The following is a 12,224-nucleotide window of genomic DNA, read 5'->3' as shown; positions in this document are numbered from 1 at the left end:
TTACGAGCTTCCCTATTTCTTTTTCTTCTCATTCTTCCCCTCTGCTGGAGGAGGGGAGGGGGATTTGTGAGAGCGGCTTCATGGTAATTTGCTAGCCAGAGTTAAACCACGACAAGGAGTTATGACATTGTCATACCATGAATCATAAAAAAAAAGCACATCATGAAAAACTTCTATCTTACAGTTACAGTCTAAGCATGATGTACATACTGAAAAGCCCTGCCTTTCTGGGAACAAAGTGAAAGCATGCATGAATACATGTCACTGGCTTGCTTACCTGAGCATACATGTTACTGACTTGACTTTCACAAAGAAGATGCGTACACCTGCTTGTAAGGGTTGGGTCCACTGTCCCACCGTGTGCTTGAATGATCTGGTAAGAGAGCAAACCCAGAAATTCTAATATATGTATCGATTTTTAAATTACCCTAAGAAACAAACAGTCTTAAATTAAAGTCTACTCTTTAGGACACTGACACCATTAGCACCGTTTTACTGAAGCATTACCACCCCCCGAAAGTTTCGTTATCTAGCTTAAAAATATTTTGGAAAAAAAACCCCACACCACAGAGAAAACAAAATTAAATATGCACCTTTTCACTGAGCTACAAAAAGTCTATTCTTTTAGAATCCATTAAAAAAAAAGCAAACAAATAAAGATATAAACAAAAACAACCCTTCTCATGTTTAGTTTTGCAGTACAGCTATTACACATTTTTTTCATGAACTATTCAATTCTATCTCATCAATAAAAACAAGAGCTGTTAAAAATGTCAACAGCTTACTTGATTATGCAAAATGGTAGGGAAAATTCAACTATAAAATCCATCAGAAGTTTCTGAAGAACATCAAAGTCCTCTCATTTAGGAAAGGATACAATCAGATTTTTCTGAAAAATAGAAGTTGGCAAAAAATAGAAACACTCTATTCCTCCATTGTATTCACTCAAGTGGATACCTCACTGGCTACTAACTGCCAAAACTGTATGCAAAAAAAGACTCCTTTTATACAGCCGAGTTAGAGAGCAATGCAGTATTACATTTGCTGCACCATAGCTGCCTGATTAAAACCATCAATAGTCAGGAAATAGTTAAGGCTACAACTTATTTAGCCAATGTTCTGACTAAAGTCTTTATTCAACCAGGCTGCACATCTAAAGCATTGTTACTACTTTTTCTGGTCAGCTGCAGTTGAATCATGGAGTTTAGGTTGTAACGCAAACATTGCACAAAAGGATGCCAAAAGAAAAGTGAACAGTGCTGAAATACTTCCAATTATTTCTTTTAGGATTTAGTTACTATGACATTATGTTATCAGAGTATCTTAAAAATAGAGCAGAACCTTACCCGTTTCCAGGTTGCCAACAGCTGTTTGTCAGACATCTGTTCTGGGTAATCAGCAATGGCAAAGACACAGCCCAGGAGGAAAGAATCTTCTGGAACTGAAAGAGTTTGGCACATAAAAGAAGAAAAACGTAAATACTTATAAGCCTCAAGAGGTCATCTCAGAACTTATTTCCTACACTAATCTTTCCTATTACCACACTATAAACTTCATCCAGTTGTGAAGCAAATCTTTCTTGGAAAAATTAAGATCCAAAATTTCAAAGCTGACAGCCACATCTAAAGGCACAGTTCAGCCCAGAGTTTGTTTCTGTTCTGGGTGGGTTTTTTTCTGGAGGGAGGGACAGCTAAAGTGGTAGAAGGAAGGGGCACTGAAAGGAAAAAACAAGACAACAACTTGCTCCTTTATACAGATCAGCTATGAAGAGTCAAAACAATCAGAAAGCCTTCAGTTTTATGGCATGCACAGAGTAATGCTGTTCTCACTGCAGAATTTATATGCTAGTGGCATAAAGTACCTATTTGAAAAGAGAAAGTTCTCCATTCTTTCAGGCTTTTCAGATTTCTGGATCATCCTTAGTTATATCTGAATATGTTTGCCTAAAATTTAGTGAAATGGGTCCTGAGCCATGAATGATGTTTCTAAGTCTTACAATCCCATACTGTAAACACGGAGTTATTTTTTTGATATTCTAACCCACATTATGTCACATCATTAGCCATTTTTTTCCAGGATCAGAAGGCAATAATTACTAACTCTCTGCTGCTGGGTCGTGTCCAAAAAGTGGCTGCTGTTGCAGTTGTTGCTGTTGCTGCTGGTGGTGTTGTGGCTGCTGGGCTGCAACTTGATGCTGTAGTGCTTGAGATGTCTGAGTTAAGTGCTGCGCTGCCTGATTCTGCATTTGCTGTTGCTGATGCTGTTGATGTAATCGCTGCAAGTGCTGCTGCTGCAAGTGCTGCTGCTGTATTTGTTGCTGCTGATGTTGCAGCTGCTGTTGCTGCAGATTCTGTTGCTGTAGCTGCTGCAACTGTTGCTGCTGCAGCTGCTGCTGCTGCAGCTGATGAAGCTGCTGTTGCAAAGCATGCTGCTGCTGGAACTGGAGCTGTTGCTGAGGACGGTGTAGCTGCTGTTGCGCATGTAACTGCTGCTGTGGAAACTGAAGCTGCTGTTGTGCAAACTGGTGCTGCTGATGAACTTGCTGCTGCTGTGAAAACTGATGAGGCTGTTGCTGTTGGAAAGACTGCTGGGATATCTGGGGTTGCTGCTGCTGTTGTAGCTGCATGAGTTGTTGAGGTTGAAGGTGTAAAAGAGGATGGTGCTGCTGCTGTTGCTGTGCTTGATGTGACTGCTGTAATAAATGTGTCTCTGATGTTAGTTTCACTTGACTAAACAGCACCGCATTTGGATGTCCCTGTTGGCTATGATTTACTTGTTGTTCTAAACTTTTTGTAGGTGCTGAAAGTGATTGTAATATCTAGAAAACAAAGATTAGTTTTGTGACCTTTTTGTTGTCATTCAGTTTTAAAAATACTTAAAGAACTACCGGGAAGAGACAAATCTCGAAAGAAAAGAAGCCTAAATAAAATCTGAGCTAACCAAAAATCTTTAACTGTTAATAGCGAAACGAAAAGACAGAACTTACACACAGAAAAGAGTGGAGCTACATGTGGCTCCTAATCTAAAGCAATACACATTTTAGCAAAATTTAAGATTAAACCCCATCCCTGTATTACTGATGATATCTCCAAGAGCATTTGACTATTAATAGTATGTTAAGAATTACACTGATCAACTCAATCAACTGTAATACTAAATTTATAATTCTGCTGGCCCATTAAGTTCAAAGTTTAGTTCCACTGTCTTGTTTTCTTTAACTTAAAAATTGGTAATAGTGCTGCTACTAATTAGTGCTGTTTGAAACATGGGAATTTAATACAACGTGCTTCCTTTTGAACCAATTCAGGCATATTTAGCTCTATTTTTTAAACTGAATCCCAAGAAGCAAAGAAAAATATTTATCTGCTGAGCACTAATCATTCCTCAGGGAAAAAAAAAAACACCCTAACCAACCCACACTGCAGAATAATAGACTTTAGGTTTAAACAGAGAGCTAAAGTAACCTGGAGTTTAATTTCAATTTTAGATGTGTAACTCCCTGTTAAAGGAATAATCATTTCACCTTAAGCAGAAACAAGTTAGCAAGTGAGTTTTTAAAGCATAAAAAAGGGAAAATTAGGCAAATTCCTAATAGATTGGCATGAGTTCTGCATATTTATTAAATATTTTAATATAAGCTACCTATTAAAAACCAGAAAGAGCAATAGGAAACTCTAGACTTGCCATTCATGAAGTCTTTTAAACATAAAATCAGCTTTGCTAAATCCTGCAAAGCTTCTTTCCCTCACCCACACTATTTCATCACATACAGTGTAAACTCAGTGATGTGTGTGTGTGTGAGAGAGGAATCAAAGCACATCACTAAAACACAAAGCAAATTAACTGTTTCCTCTCAAGCAGATGTCCAGCAACTCTTCACAGGTGGCTCAGGTTTTTTATACAATGCACTTCAAAACAACTCAGGCTCCACCTAAGTAATGTTGATGTTGTTGGTATAGCAGACATTCACAACCGCAGGTATTAATGCATCACCCATTGCTAGTGTCTAGAAAGCACCACAGCATAAACATTCAGGAACTAAAAATAACATACAAAAAAGAATGTTTCCGTGGCTCAGTATGAGGAGAGATCTTCATGATGCTCTCCACAAAAAGTCCCAAAAGTCAAAATTACAGAAGCTTCAGGACATGTATTTTGAAAGAGAGGGATAAAACTTTCAGAAGTATGCTACGGCTATATTCAGAAAGCCACTTTGTAACTGCAAAATGCCTTATTATTACGGATCTTGACATTGAGCAGAAATCTGAGGATCAAATTAAACATTAACATTCCAAGATTGTGCACCAAGATGTGGAATCCACACAAGACTGGTACCCAAAGAAAGATAAAACATACAATTTAACCTAGCCAGAGGGAAGTTATAAGGCAAAAGGCAGAACTGGTATTCCTCACTCTAGGAAGCAGATTCACAACTCTAAGATGCAAAGCTTTTCTCCGTGTGCCTGTGCTAGCACAGCAACCTACACAGCAGCCTGAAAAGGTACGTTGAGAACAGTCCTTGCACACCATCGTCAGGTCCCGAGCCTAGCACTTTTGGAGAGTGAAGTCTAGCTGAAGCACGATACCATCAGGTGCCCAGCAGCTCTGTAAGTATCACCTACAGAAAAATACTTCCACGGGGACACCACTACGGAGTAGTTGACAGTACAATGACTGGTAGCAGTGGTGTTCAGACAAGGAAGCATCTGCCAACTTACCAGCACTAGCCAAGCGACCAGGACTTTGGCTGTTCTGCTCAGTCCTTACCCAGGCATCTCAGTCCTTACACAATTCAAGGCACCGTGAAGAAGAATCTAAGACTCAGTTTTAAAAGGAAGTCTACATTTCCATTTCATTTTCAGAAGTCATACAGACAACAAAGAACCAACGTTTCTGAGTGACTCCACTTTTTAGGTACTAGCTGTGGGCTTCTATATTATTCAGGCACCTTTGAGAGTTTTACCTTCAGATGAACATCCAAATAAATGCACCAGTACAATTATTCAAGTAAAAGGTATGTCTAACATTTACCAGCACCTGCTTTTCTCACATTGCCTTCCCATGAACATCTTAGAATTTCAATGCTGCAAGTCATTTCAGTGCGTGCTCACTCGCTATGTTTTCTTCTAAAAATAAATTCAATACAAAAGCTGCAATTATGTCAACCATACGAGTGGCGTAGAACTTGTAAGTTAAGGCTTCTGCATCATAATCCTGACTATACTATATAACAACTTAATGATGCACAGCAGAACAACATTGTATAGAACTGAACCTACTGTGAGAACAACCAGTTTCACACTTCTATGTGTCTATAGCACAAATAATTCCTTGCACTGAATAAAAGCTTGAAGGGTATGAAATCAGGTTTCCTGAACTACTCAAATAATTTTAAATTAATGAATATTTCTTTTGCTCTTACCAAGAAATCAATACTGAAACACTATGAAATGCTAAACCAAGCTGTAGTTAAACACAGCTTTACTCTTCCAAACATTTTTTCCGAATGCATTCTTCCGTGAACCTGTTAGGAAGGAAGTTACTTATTACAGGGAGGTTATAATTTGGCCACAACTTCTAAGTAATACGTGGAACTTCTAATCCATTGTACATTTAGACCACGATAAAAGGAAATTGCAGTTCTTGGATACGACAGATCCTAAGGAAAAAGTCCAGTATCTTATAAATTAAAAATCCAACACTTACATGTGCTACATTTGATGGTCTATTAATCTGCTGAATATCAGCACTATTAGTAATATTCCTTAACGTGCGCACTGCTGGACTCCACGTAGCCATCATCTCCTGTCGGTCAGAACTTTGGGCACCTTGGACTGAAGCCATTAGGTTGCCTCTCATATCTGGAGGCAAAATATTACCTGGCACTGGTGGGACATTGGCACATAAATTAATTAACCCAGAGTCCTTCCCTTGAGGCAACCTACGCTTTGCTGCAGATGCCTGTGGGACTTCTGCTGGTGTCCAATTCAAGTTCCTTTCTTGCTTTTCTGGAGAGGAATCTGAAGAATCATCAAACATCAGTTCCCCTTTTGCCTTATCAGCAGTAGTAGATTTTGGTGAAAAACCTTGATCACCCAAAGGTGACCCTTCTCGAGAAGATGCTGGGCTTGATAGTTTTTCATCAGTACTAGCTTCATTTTGAGAATCTTGTTCTTCATTTTCTGCTTCTTCCTCCTCTTCCTCCTCCTCCTCTTCTTCCTCCTCGTATATAATTAATCGAGGATGATAAGGAGTCTCTTCTTTTTTGGTCTTATCAGCTACAGAATCCACTACCCAGTCTGGTGTCACAATTTTAATGCTGTCCCGTTTACAAGCACATTCATATTTTTCCTGGGGTGGGGGAAAAAAAAAATATTATTTAAAGACAAAAAATCCCAAATAATATTTTTGAGGGCTGGGCAAGAACACGGGGAGGCAGATCACAAGAACTGTCCAGTTAGAGAAAATGATCTTTCCCAGAACCAACAGGACAAACCCCACTGCTGTGTGTAACTACAAGTTCCAAGAGGTTAAAACAAAACCCTCCGCATCTGCAATATAAAGAACTCGGAGGGTACAACTGCAGAGGATTAAGTCTTCACTTGCAAAAACACCACTACCCAAATTCTTCTCAAAGCCAATCACCGAAGGATTTGCAACTCATGAAATACAGTTCTGAAAAAGCCTTCAGAACTCCAGCAGCTAGGAACATCGCAGCCAATACTAAAACATAGCTGATTTTTAGCTGGACATTAAGGAGAATCTAAATACAGTTTACACTTAGATTTTCTCCACTAAAAAAAATTAAAATAAAAAAAATTAGGGAAAAATCAGAACTTCACAGTAAAGCAGAGACAAATATTTACATGGTGATCACTGGGGGAAAAAAAAAAAAAAAAGGCATTTGAGCAGGAATACAAATCCTAAGTCAGCTGGATATTTCCCATACACTTCCTCAGAAGCTGCAAACTGCAATGTTCCCCCCACCCTGAAAGCTAAGCTTCTGTCCACACATTAGCTAAATCCATTTTTTTTTCAGGAGGTTATGATGCTGACAAAGCAGGAATCTTTATCCCTCCCTCCTTCCTTATCATTTCATCATTTGAAGATACATACAGTAAAACTTCACTGTTTTCTTCCCTAAGACATAAAAGTAGACACAGGATCAGTACTCTATTTATTCAAACATCCTCTTTAATGGAAACCCTTCACAAACATCAAAACAGTGGGAAAAACAAAAGAAAAACTTTCTTTAGAATATTTCAAACTAACGTCAGGATCCAATATTTAGAAGTAATTGCACTGGGATTTTCTTTGTATGTCAAACAATATAAATTAACAACCAGCACATTCAGAGGAAATTAATTTAATTTAATGATTCTCTAGAGTTATTTTCTACAATGAAACTGTCATTCATACCCAATGAAGATATTACATACAGATGAAACCAAGTTTATTTGCAGATATGAGTTTTCATTCTTTCTTTGTGGTGAGAATTATTAGGAATCTTGTTTTATCATCTTGTGTCTAGTCAAAGCAACCATTTAAGTTTTCACTAGTGTCAAAACTGTTCTTGTTACAAACAGCTGCAGATTCTCTTCTAGTAGTATGTCAGAGCAGCAGGACCAGAAGCATTTTAAGTAATCATCCTATAAAACTGTTCCCATTCAGTGGTTAGGTAAATTAAACAAGGTACCTATTTTATCCTACAGATATGTTAATGTAGTTTTTTTAGTTTCGTGACTGGGAAGTTCAGGACAACATCCTTTGTTCTAAAAAGCTTATGATTCAAGGCAACACTTCTTATATGTATATCATTGCCTCTTAATAGTTTTAATTACCTCAGCATTTTAGGTAACAAGGCTCTTTGTCCAAGCACCACATTTTGTTGAGACGGAGAAGAAAACTAGGGTAGTATTAGGTACAGCCTTGTAACTCTGTCACAGAAGAAATATCGTGCATCTAAAAAAGCACCTCCTCCCCTCACTGCCAAAAACAACCCTACAAAGTTTCTTATAGTTTTAAATGAAGCAGGGAAGAAAAAGCAAGCATTTCCCACATCCCAGCCCATGTTTTAGCCTAAAGCACTTTCTTATGTATTGCACAAGTAAGTTTGTTGTCATCCCACTAGCCACATGTTTTTCTCCATCTCAGTATTAGATAGTTTACATTAACTCCAAAATATTAGTAGGGTCATTGGTGACACAATAATGTAATCAGTATGTATAAAAGAGTATTAGAAACTTGACAAAGTTCTACAGATTTATGTAAGGAGTTAGTCTATAGAACCTGATCTTTGAGTTACTCACATTTCAATAACTAACCTACGTGACTCCTCCCACTGCTTGGGAATTAAAAAACATGGTGACAGCAATGTACTCATGTAACTAAAGGACAAAAAACAAACCACACAAACACAAAACCCCAAATTTGCTTCATCCACCACATTAACTATAAGCATCCAAGCAATCGTTTTTAAGTGAGCTTCAATTTGTTTAAGTATTTTCAGTCTCTGAACAAACACAATCAATTACAAATGTAATTCTTCCGCGGGAAGAGGAGTACCTGACCACTTCATGAAGTTTCAGTGAACAATTATAACCATTATAAGCAATAGAGGAGGCTATTCAATGTGCTCAAGGCTGCGTGTAGCCAGCTACCTAATCTTCTGATCCAGTTTCTCCATTTGCATAGACAGATGTACTAAAAATGATACTAAATTAGGAGGAGTTGTGGACTCCCTTGAGGGTAGAGAGGCCTTACAGAGAGATTTGGATAGACGAGAGAGCTGGGCAATCACCAACCATAAGAAATTTAACAACAAGAGCAAGTGCCTGATTCTGCACCTGGGATGGGGCAATCCTGGTTATACGTACAAACTGGGGGATGAGCAGCCCCACGGAAACAGATGTGGAAGTTTGGGTTAATGGTAAGTTGAATATGACTTAACAGTGTGCCCTGGCAGACAAAAGGGCCAAACGTGCCCTGGGGTACATCAAGCACAACACAGGTAGTTGGTAAAGGGAGAGGACTGTCCCACACTGCACTGCTGCAGCCCCACCTCGAGTAATGTGTGCAGTTTTGGGCGGCTTGATAGAAGGAGGACATCAAATGCCAGAGGAAGGCAGCCAAGATGGTGAAAGGCCTAGAGGGCAAGACTTATGGGGAGCGGCTGAGGTCACTTGGCATGTTCAGCCTGGGGAAGAGAAGGCTGAGGGGTGACTTCACTGCTGTCAACACCTTCCTCAAGAGCAGCAGGCGGGGGGGAAGAAGGTGGGGTGTGCGCTGATCCCCTCTCTCTGGTGAGCAACAACAGGACATGAGGAAAGGGAACGAAGCTGCATCAGGGGCAGTTCAGACTGGACATAAGGAAAAGGTTCTTTGCACTGCGAGGGTGGTCAGTCACTGGAACAGGCTTCCCATGGAAATGGTCATGGCACCAAGCCTGTCAGAGTTCAAGGAGCGTCCGGACAACACTCTTAGTCATATGGCTTAGTTTTAGGTAGTCCTGTGAGGAGCAGAGAGTTGGACTCGATGATCCTTACGGGTCACTTCCAACTTGAGATACTGTGATTCTACGCTGGGCGTATGAGTGCTTTATCAGCAGTTGGACAGGAAATGCTGTGTACTGCTTAACCTACCATCTCTCTTTTAAGAGGAACTACTTGAAGGATTTTGAGAGTTCTTTTTCCCTTAAGAAAAATCAAAAGAAAAAGGAAATGACCTGTTCCTCCTCCTGCTCCCTTTATTCCTCTCTCCCTCATAACATCCAAGGGCATTTTACACAACTCAGTTTTGTCCTTCATTTGTCTTCATTGATTCTGCATCTGCAGATTTACAAAGCACAATCACTAATGATTATGACATGTCAAAATTATGTTATGACCAACAGAATAAAGAATAAAATGCTTTATTCAACCAGAAATACTCATACCGCTATGAAACTGGACATCTTTTGAAATAATGAGGCTTAAAGCTATGCAGAAAATAGATATGAACTGAATAGCTGCAGTGCATAGTTGTGTTGAATTTAGCTGTTCAAGACTAACAGTCTTAAGAGTCTGAACTTCAGGTAAATGGAAAATTCATGATTATTCAAAAGCAAATGAGAGCTACAACAAGAAGAATTGTACACGTAATAAACCCTTACCCCCTTTGGCTCAGGCACAATCAAATGAGTACACTTATTATTGAGGCTCAGTTGGCAGTTCCCTCCATAAAAAGTAATCAAAGCCCACAGCGTACTTCGGTCTTCAGATGAAACCTAAATGGAAGGTAAATAAGCCTTTTAGTTCCATGCAACCACCTGCCTTCTGCTTGAAGAATTTTAGTACAAGCCCTGACATGCCATTTACAAGTCTGGCTAAAGTATTACCTATCACTTTTAAATACCAAATTAACATGAAAGTTACAGAGAAAAAAAAGGGTGACAAAGAGACCCAATAAGAAAATACATTAAACAATCATTTTTAACCTGTACAGAAAAAATAGAACATTCTTCAATCCTCTAAAACTCAACACTAATATATCAAGACCCACAAGAAAAAAAGTTAGTGATCAAGCAAACAAGAATTATTTATCTTAGACGACCTGTTTAAATTCATTAGACACAATTTTAACAAGCATACCTAACTAATAGCCTGTGTGTAAACACACAAAGTGTTTATTTCTAAGAATTTCTGTTGCAGCAGTGTCCCCCTCCAAGCCACGTGTATTTAAGCTATTACCATTCAGAATCGGTGACCCTTTTACAGGAATAAATTGTTAAAAAGTCTAAAGCACGTATACACATAAATCCCATTAGCACCTAGGGCCTTATCCTGCCTGTCTGCACACACGCACACTGGTCACCAACAAGCTGCTCACAGAGCTACAGAGCTGGCTACGAACACTGCATTTACTTTACTCAGTGGCACCTCTGTTAAGGTTTCAGTGCATAAGCAGGTAAAACACATTGACTGAATATTGTGTTAATGCAGAAATCATAAGATTGGAATAAAGCCTTTATAGTCTAGTGTCCTCTGCATTTTAGAGTCACCATATAGCTGAACACAAGATAAATTACTGATTGAGTGTCACAGTTTGAAATGTCCATGTCCTTATTGTCAGTGAAAAACTTGGTTTAGGCGATAACTCACCTAAGATACAGGAAAAAAAGTCAAAGTCCAACAGAAAAACTCCTATCTCTCCTCAAAAAAAAAACCCAAACAAAACCCCAAAGCACTGCACACGCATTGTACTCTGGTGTATACTGAAATAGGTTCACTTCTTACCTGAGAGAGACAGGCAGTGACTCCAAAAAAGATCTGACACGATTCTGGAGAAAAGCCACTTACACTGGAAAGCAGGTGTCAAGGATGCAAATTAAGTTAAATGAGTTTCCTGAGAGACTTTAGAAAGAAATTAAATAGCATACATAGTACTTCTCAGATAGTATCAAATACTTGACCATTCAAAAACTTTTATCTTTAAAAGCATGTTTGTGTCTCTTTCAAATTCAAGTTGTATGCGTCAGGACAAAAAATGAAAATATTTAGACTGGGTATCAGGAAGTTCTTCCTGGAGAGGGTGGTGAAGCACTGGAACAGGTTGCCCAGAGCAGCTGTGAATGCCCCATCCCTGGAAGTGTCCAAGGCCAGGCTGGATGAGGCTTTGAGCAACCTGGTCTAGTGGAAGGTGTCCCTGCCCATGGCAGGGGGGTGGGACTAGATGATCTTTAAGGTCCCTTCCAACCCAAACTATTCTGTGATTCTATGAAAGAGAGATAAATGAAACCGTATGCAAAAAAGAGCAGTGAGAATTTTTACAGACCTGGTAAATAAGACTTACAAGAGGAAACTGAAAGACCAGAATTGATGTGTTTAAGAAGTTAAGACAACACATCTTCAAATCCTTTAAATGCTGCCAAATGAAAAGAGAAGTAATTTGTTCTCCCTGTTCAGCATGGCTCAGATAAATCAAAACAGGGTTAGACTGCAGCATGGTAATAAGGTTAAACTCTAGTAAAACAACAGTGAGGCACTGTAAATTGACTGGGGAGACTGAAATATCCATTGCGGAAGGACCCTTGCGAAGCAGGAGAGGAAACTGTTTGATAGAAGTGACCTGGGAAAGATAGACAAACCATCTGACCTCTGTAACTCCCTTCCCTTTTCTGTACTTGCCTATGACTTTGCGTTTAAGATACATGCCCACCTTGTTTTGAAGAATGACTGCAGAGGTGT

The 12,224-nt window shown here is 39.1% G+C and overlaps 1 protein-coding gene across 1 annotated transcript; it reads right to left on the bottom strand.

The window, feature by feature from the left end:
- Nucleotides 1–258: 258 nt before the first annotated feature.
- Nucleotides 259–11,337, bottom strand: PAXIP1 (PAX interacting (with transcription-activation domain) protein 1; the record flags this gene model as incomplete). The annotated part of the gene is made up of 6 exons (XM_010154754.1): nucleotides 259–373; nucleotides 1,347–1,441; nucleotides 2,101–2,818; nucleotides 5,707–6,351; nucleotides 10,151–10,264; nucleotides 11,274–11,337. Coding segments are annotated over 6 exons (1,751 nt in total), but the record flags the coding sequence as incomplete, so codon positions are not given.
- Between the last annotated feature and the right edge of the window lie 887 nt (nucleotides 11,338–12,224).

The sequence above is a fragment of the Eurypyga helias genome, unplaced genomic scaffold, assembly GCF_000690775.1.
Source record: "Eurypyga helias isolate BGI_N326 unplaced genomic scaffold, ASM69077v1 scaffold8597, whole genome shotgun sequence".
NCBI classification, from domain to species: domain Eukaryota; kingdom Metazoa; phylum Chordata; class Aves; order Eurypygiformes; family Eurypygidae; genus Eurypyga; species Eurypyga helias.
Note: the sequence above shows the minus strand (reverse complement) of the source record. Positions and strands in the feature narration are given on the sequence as shown.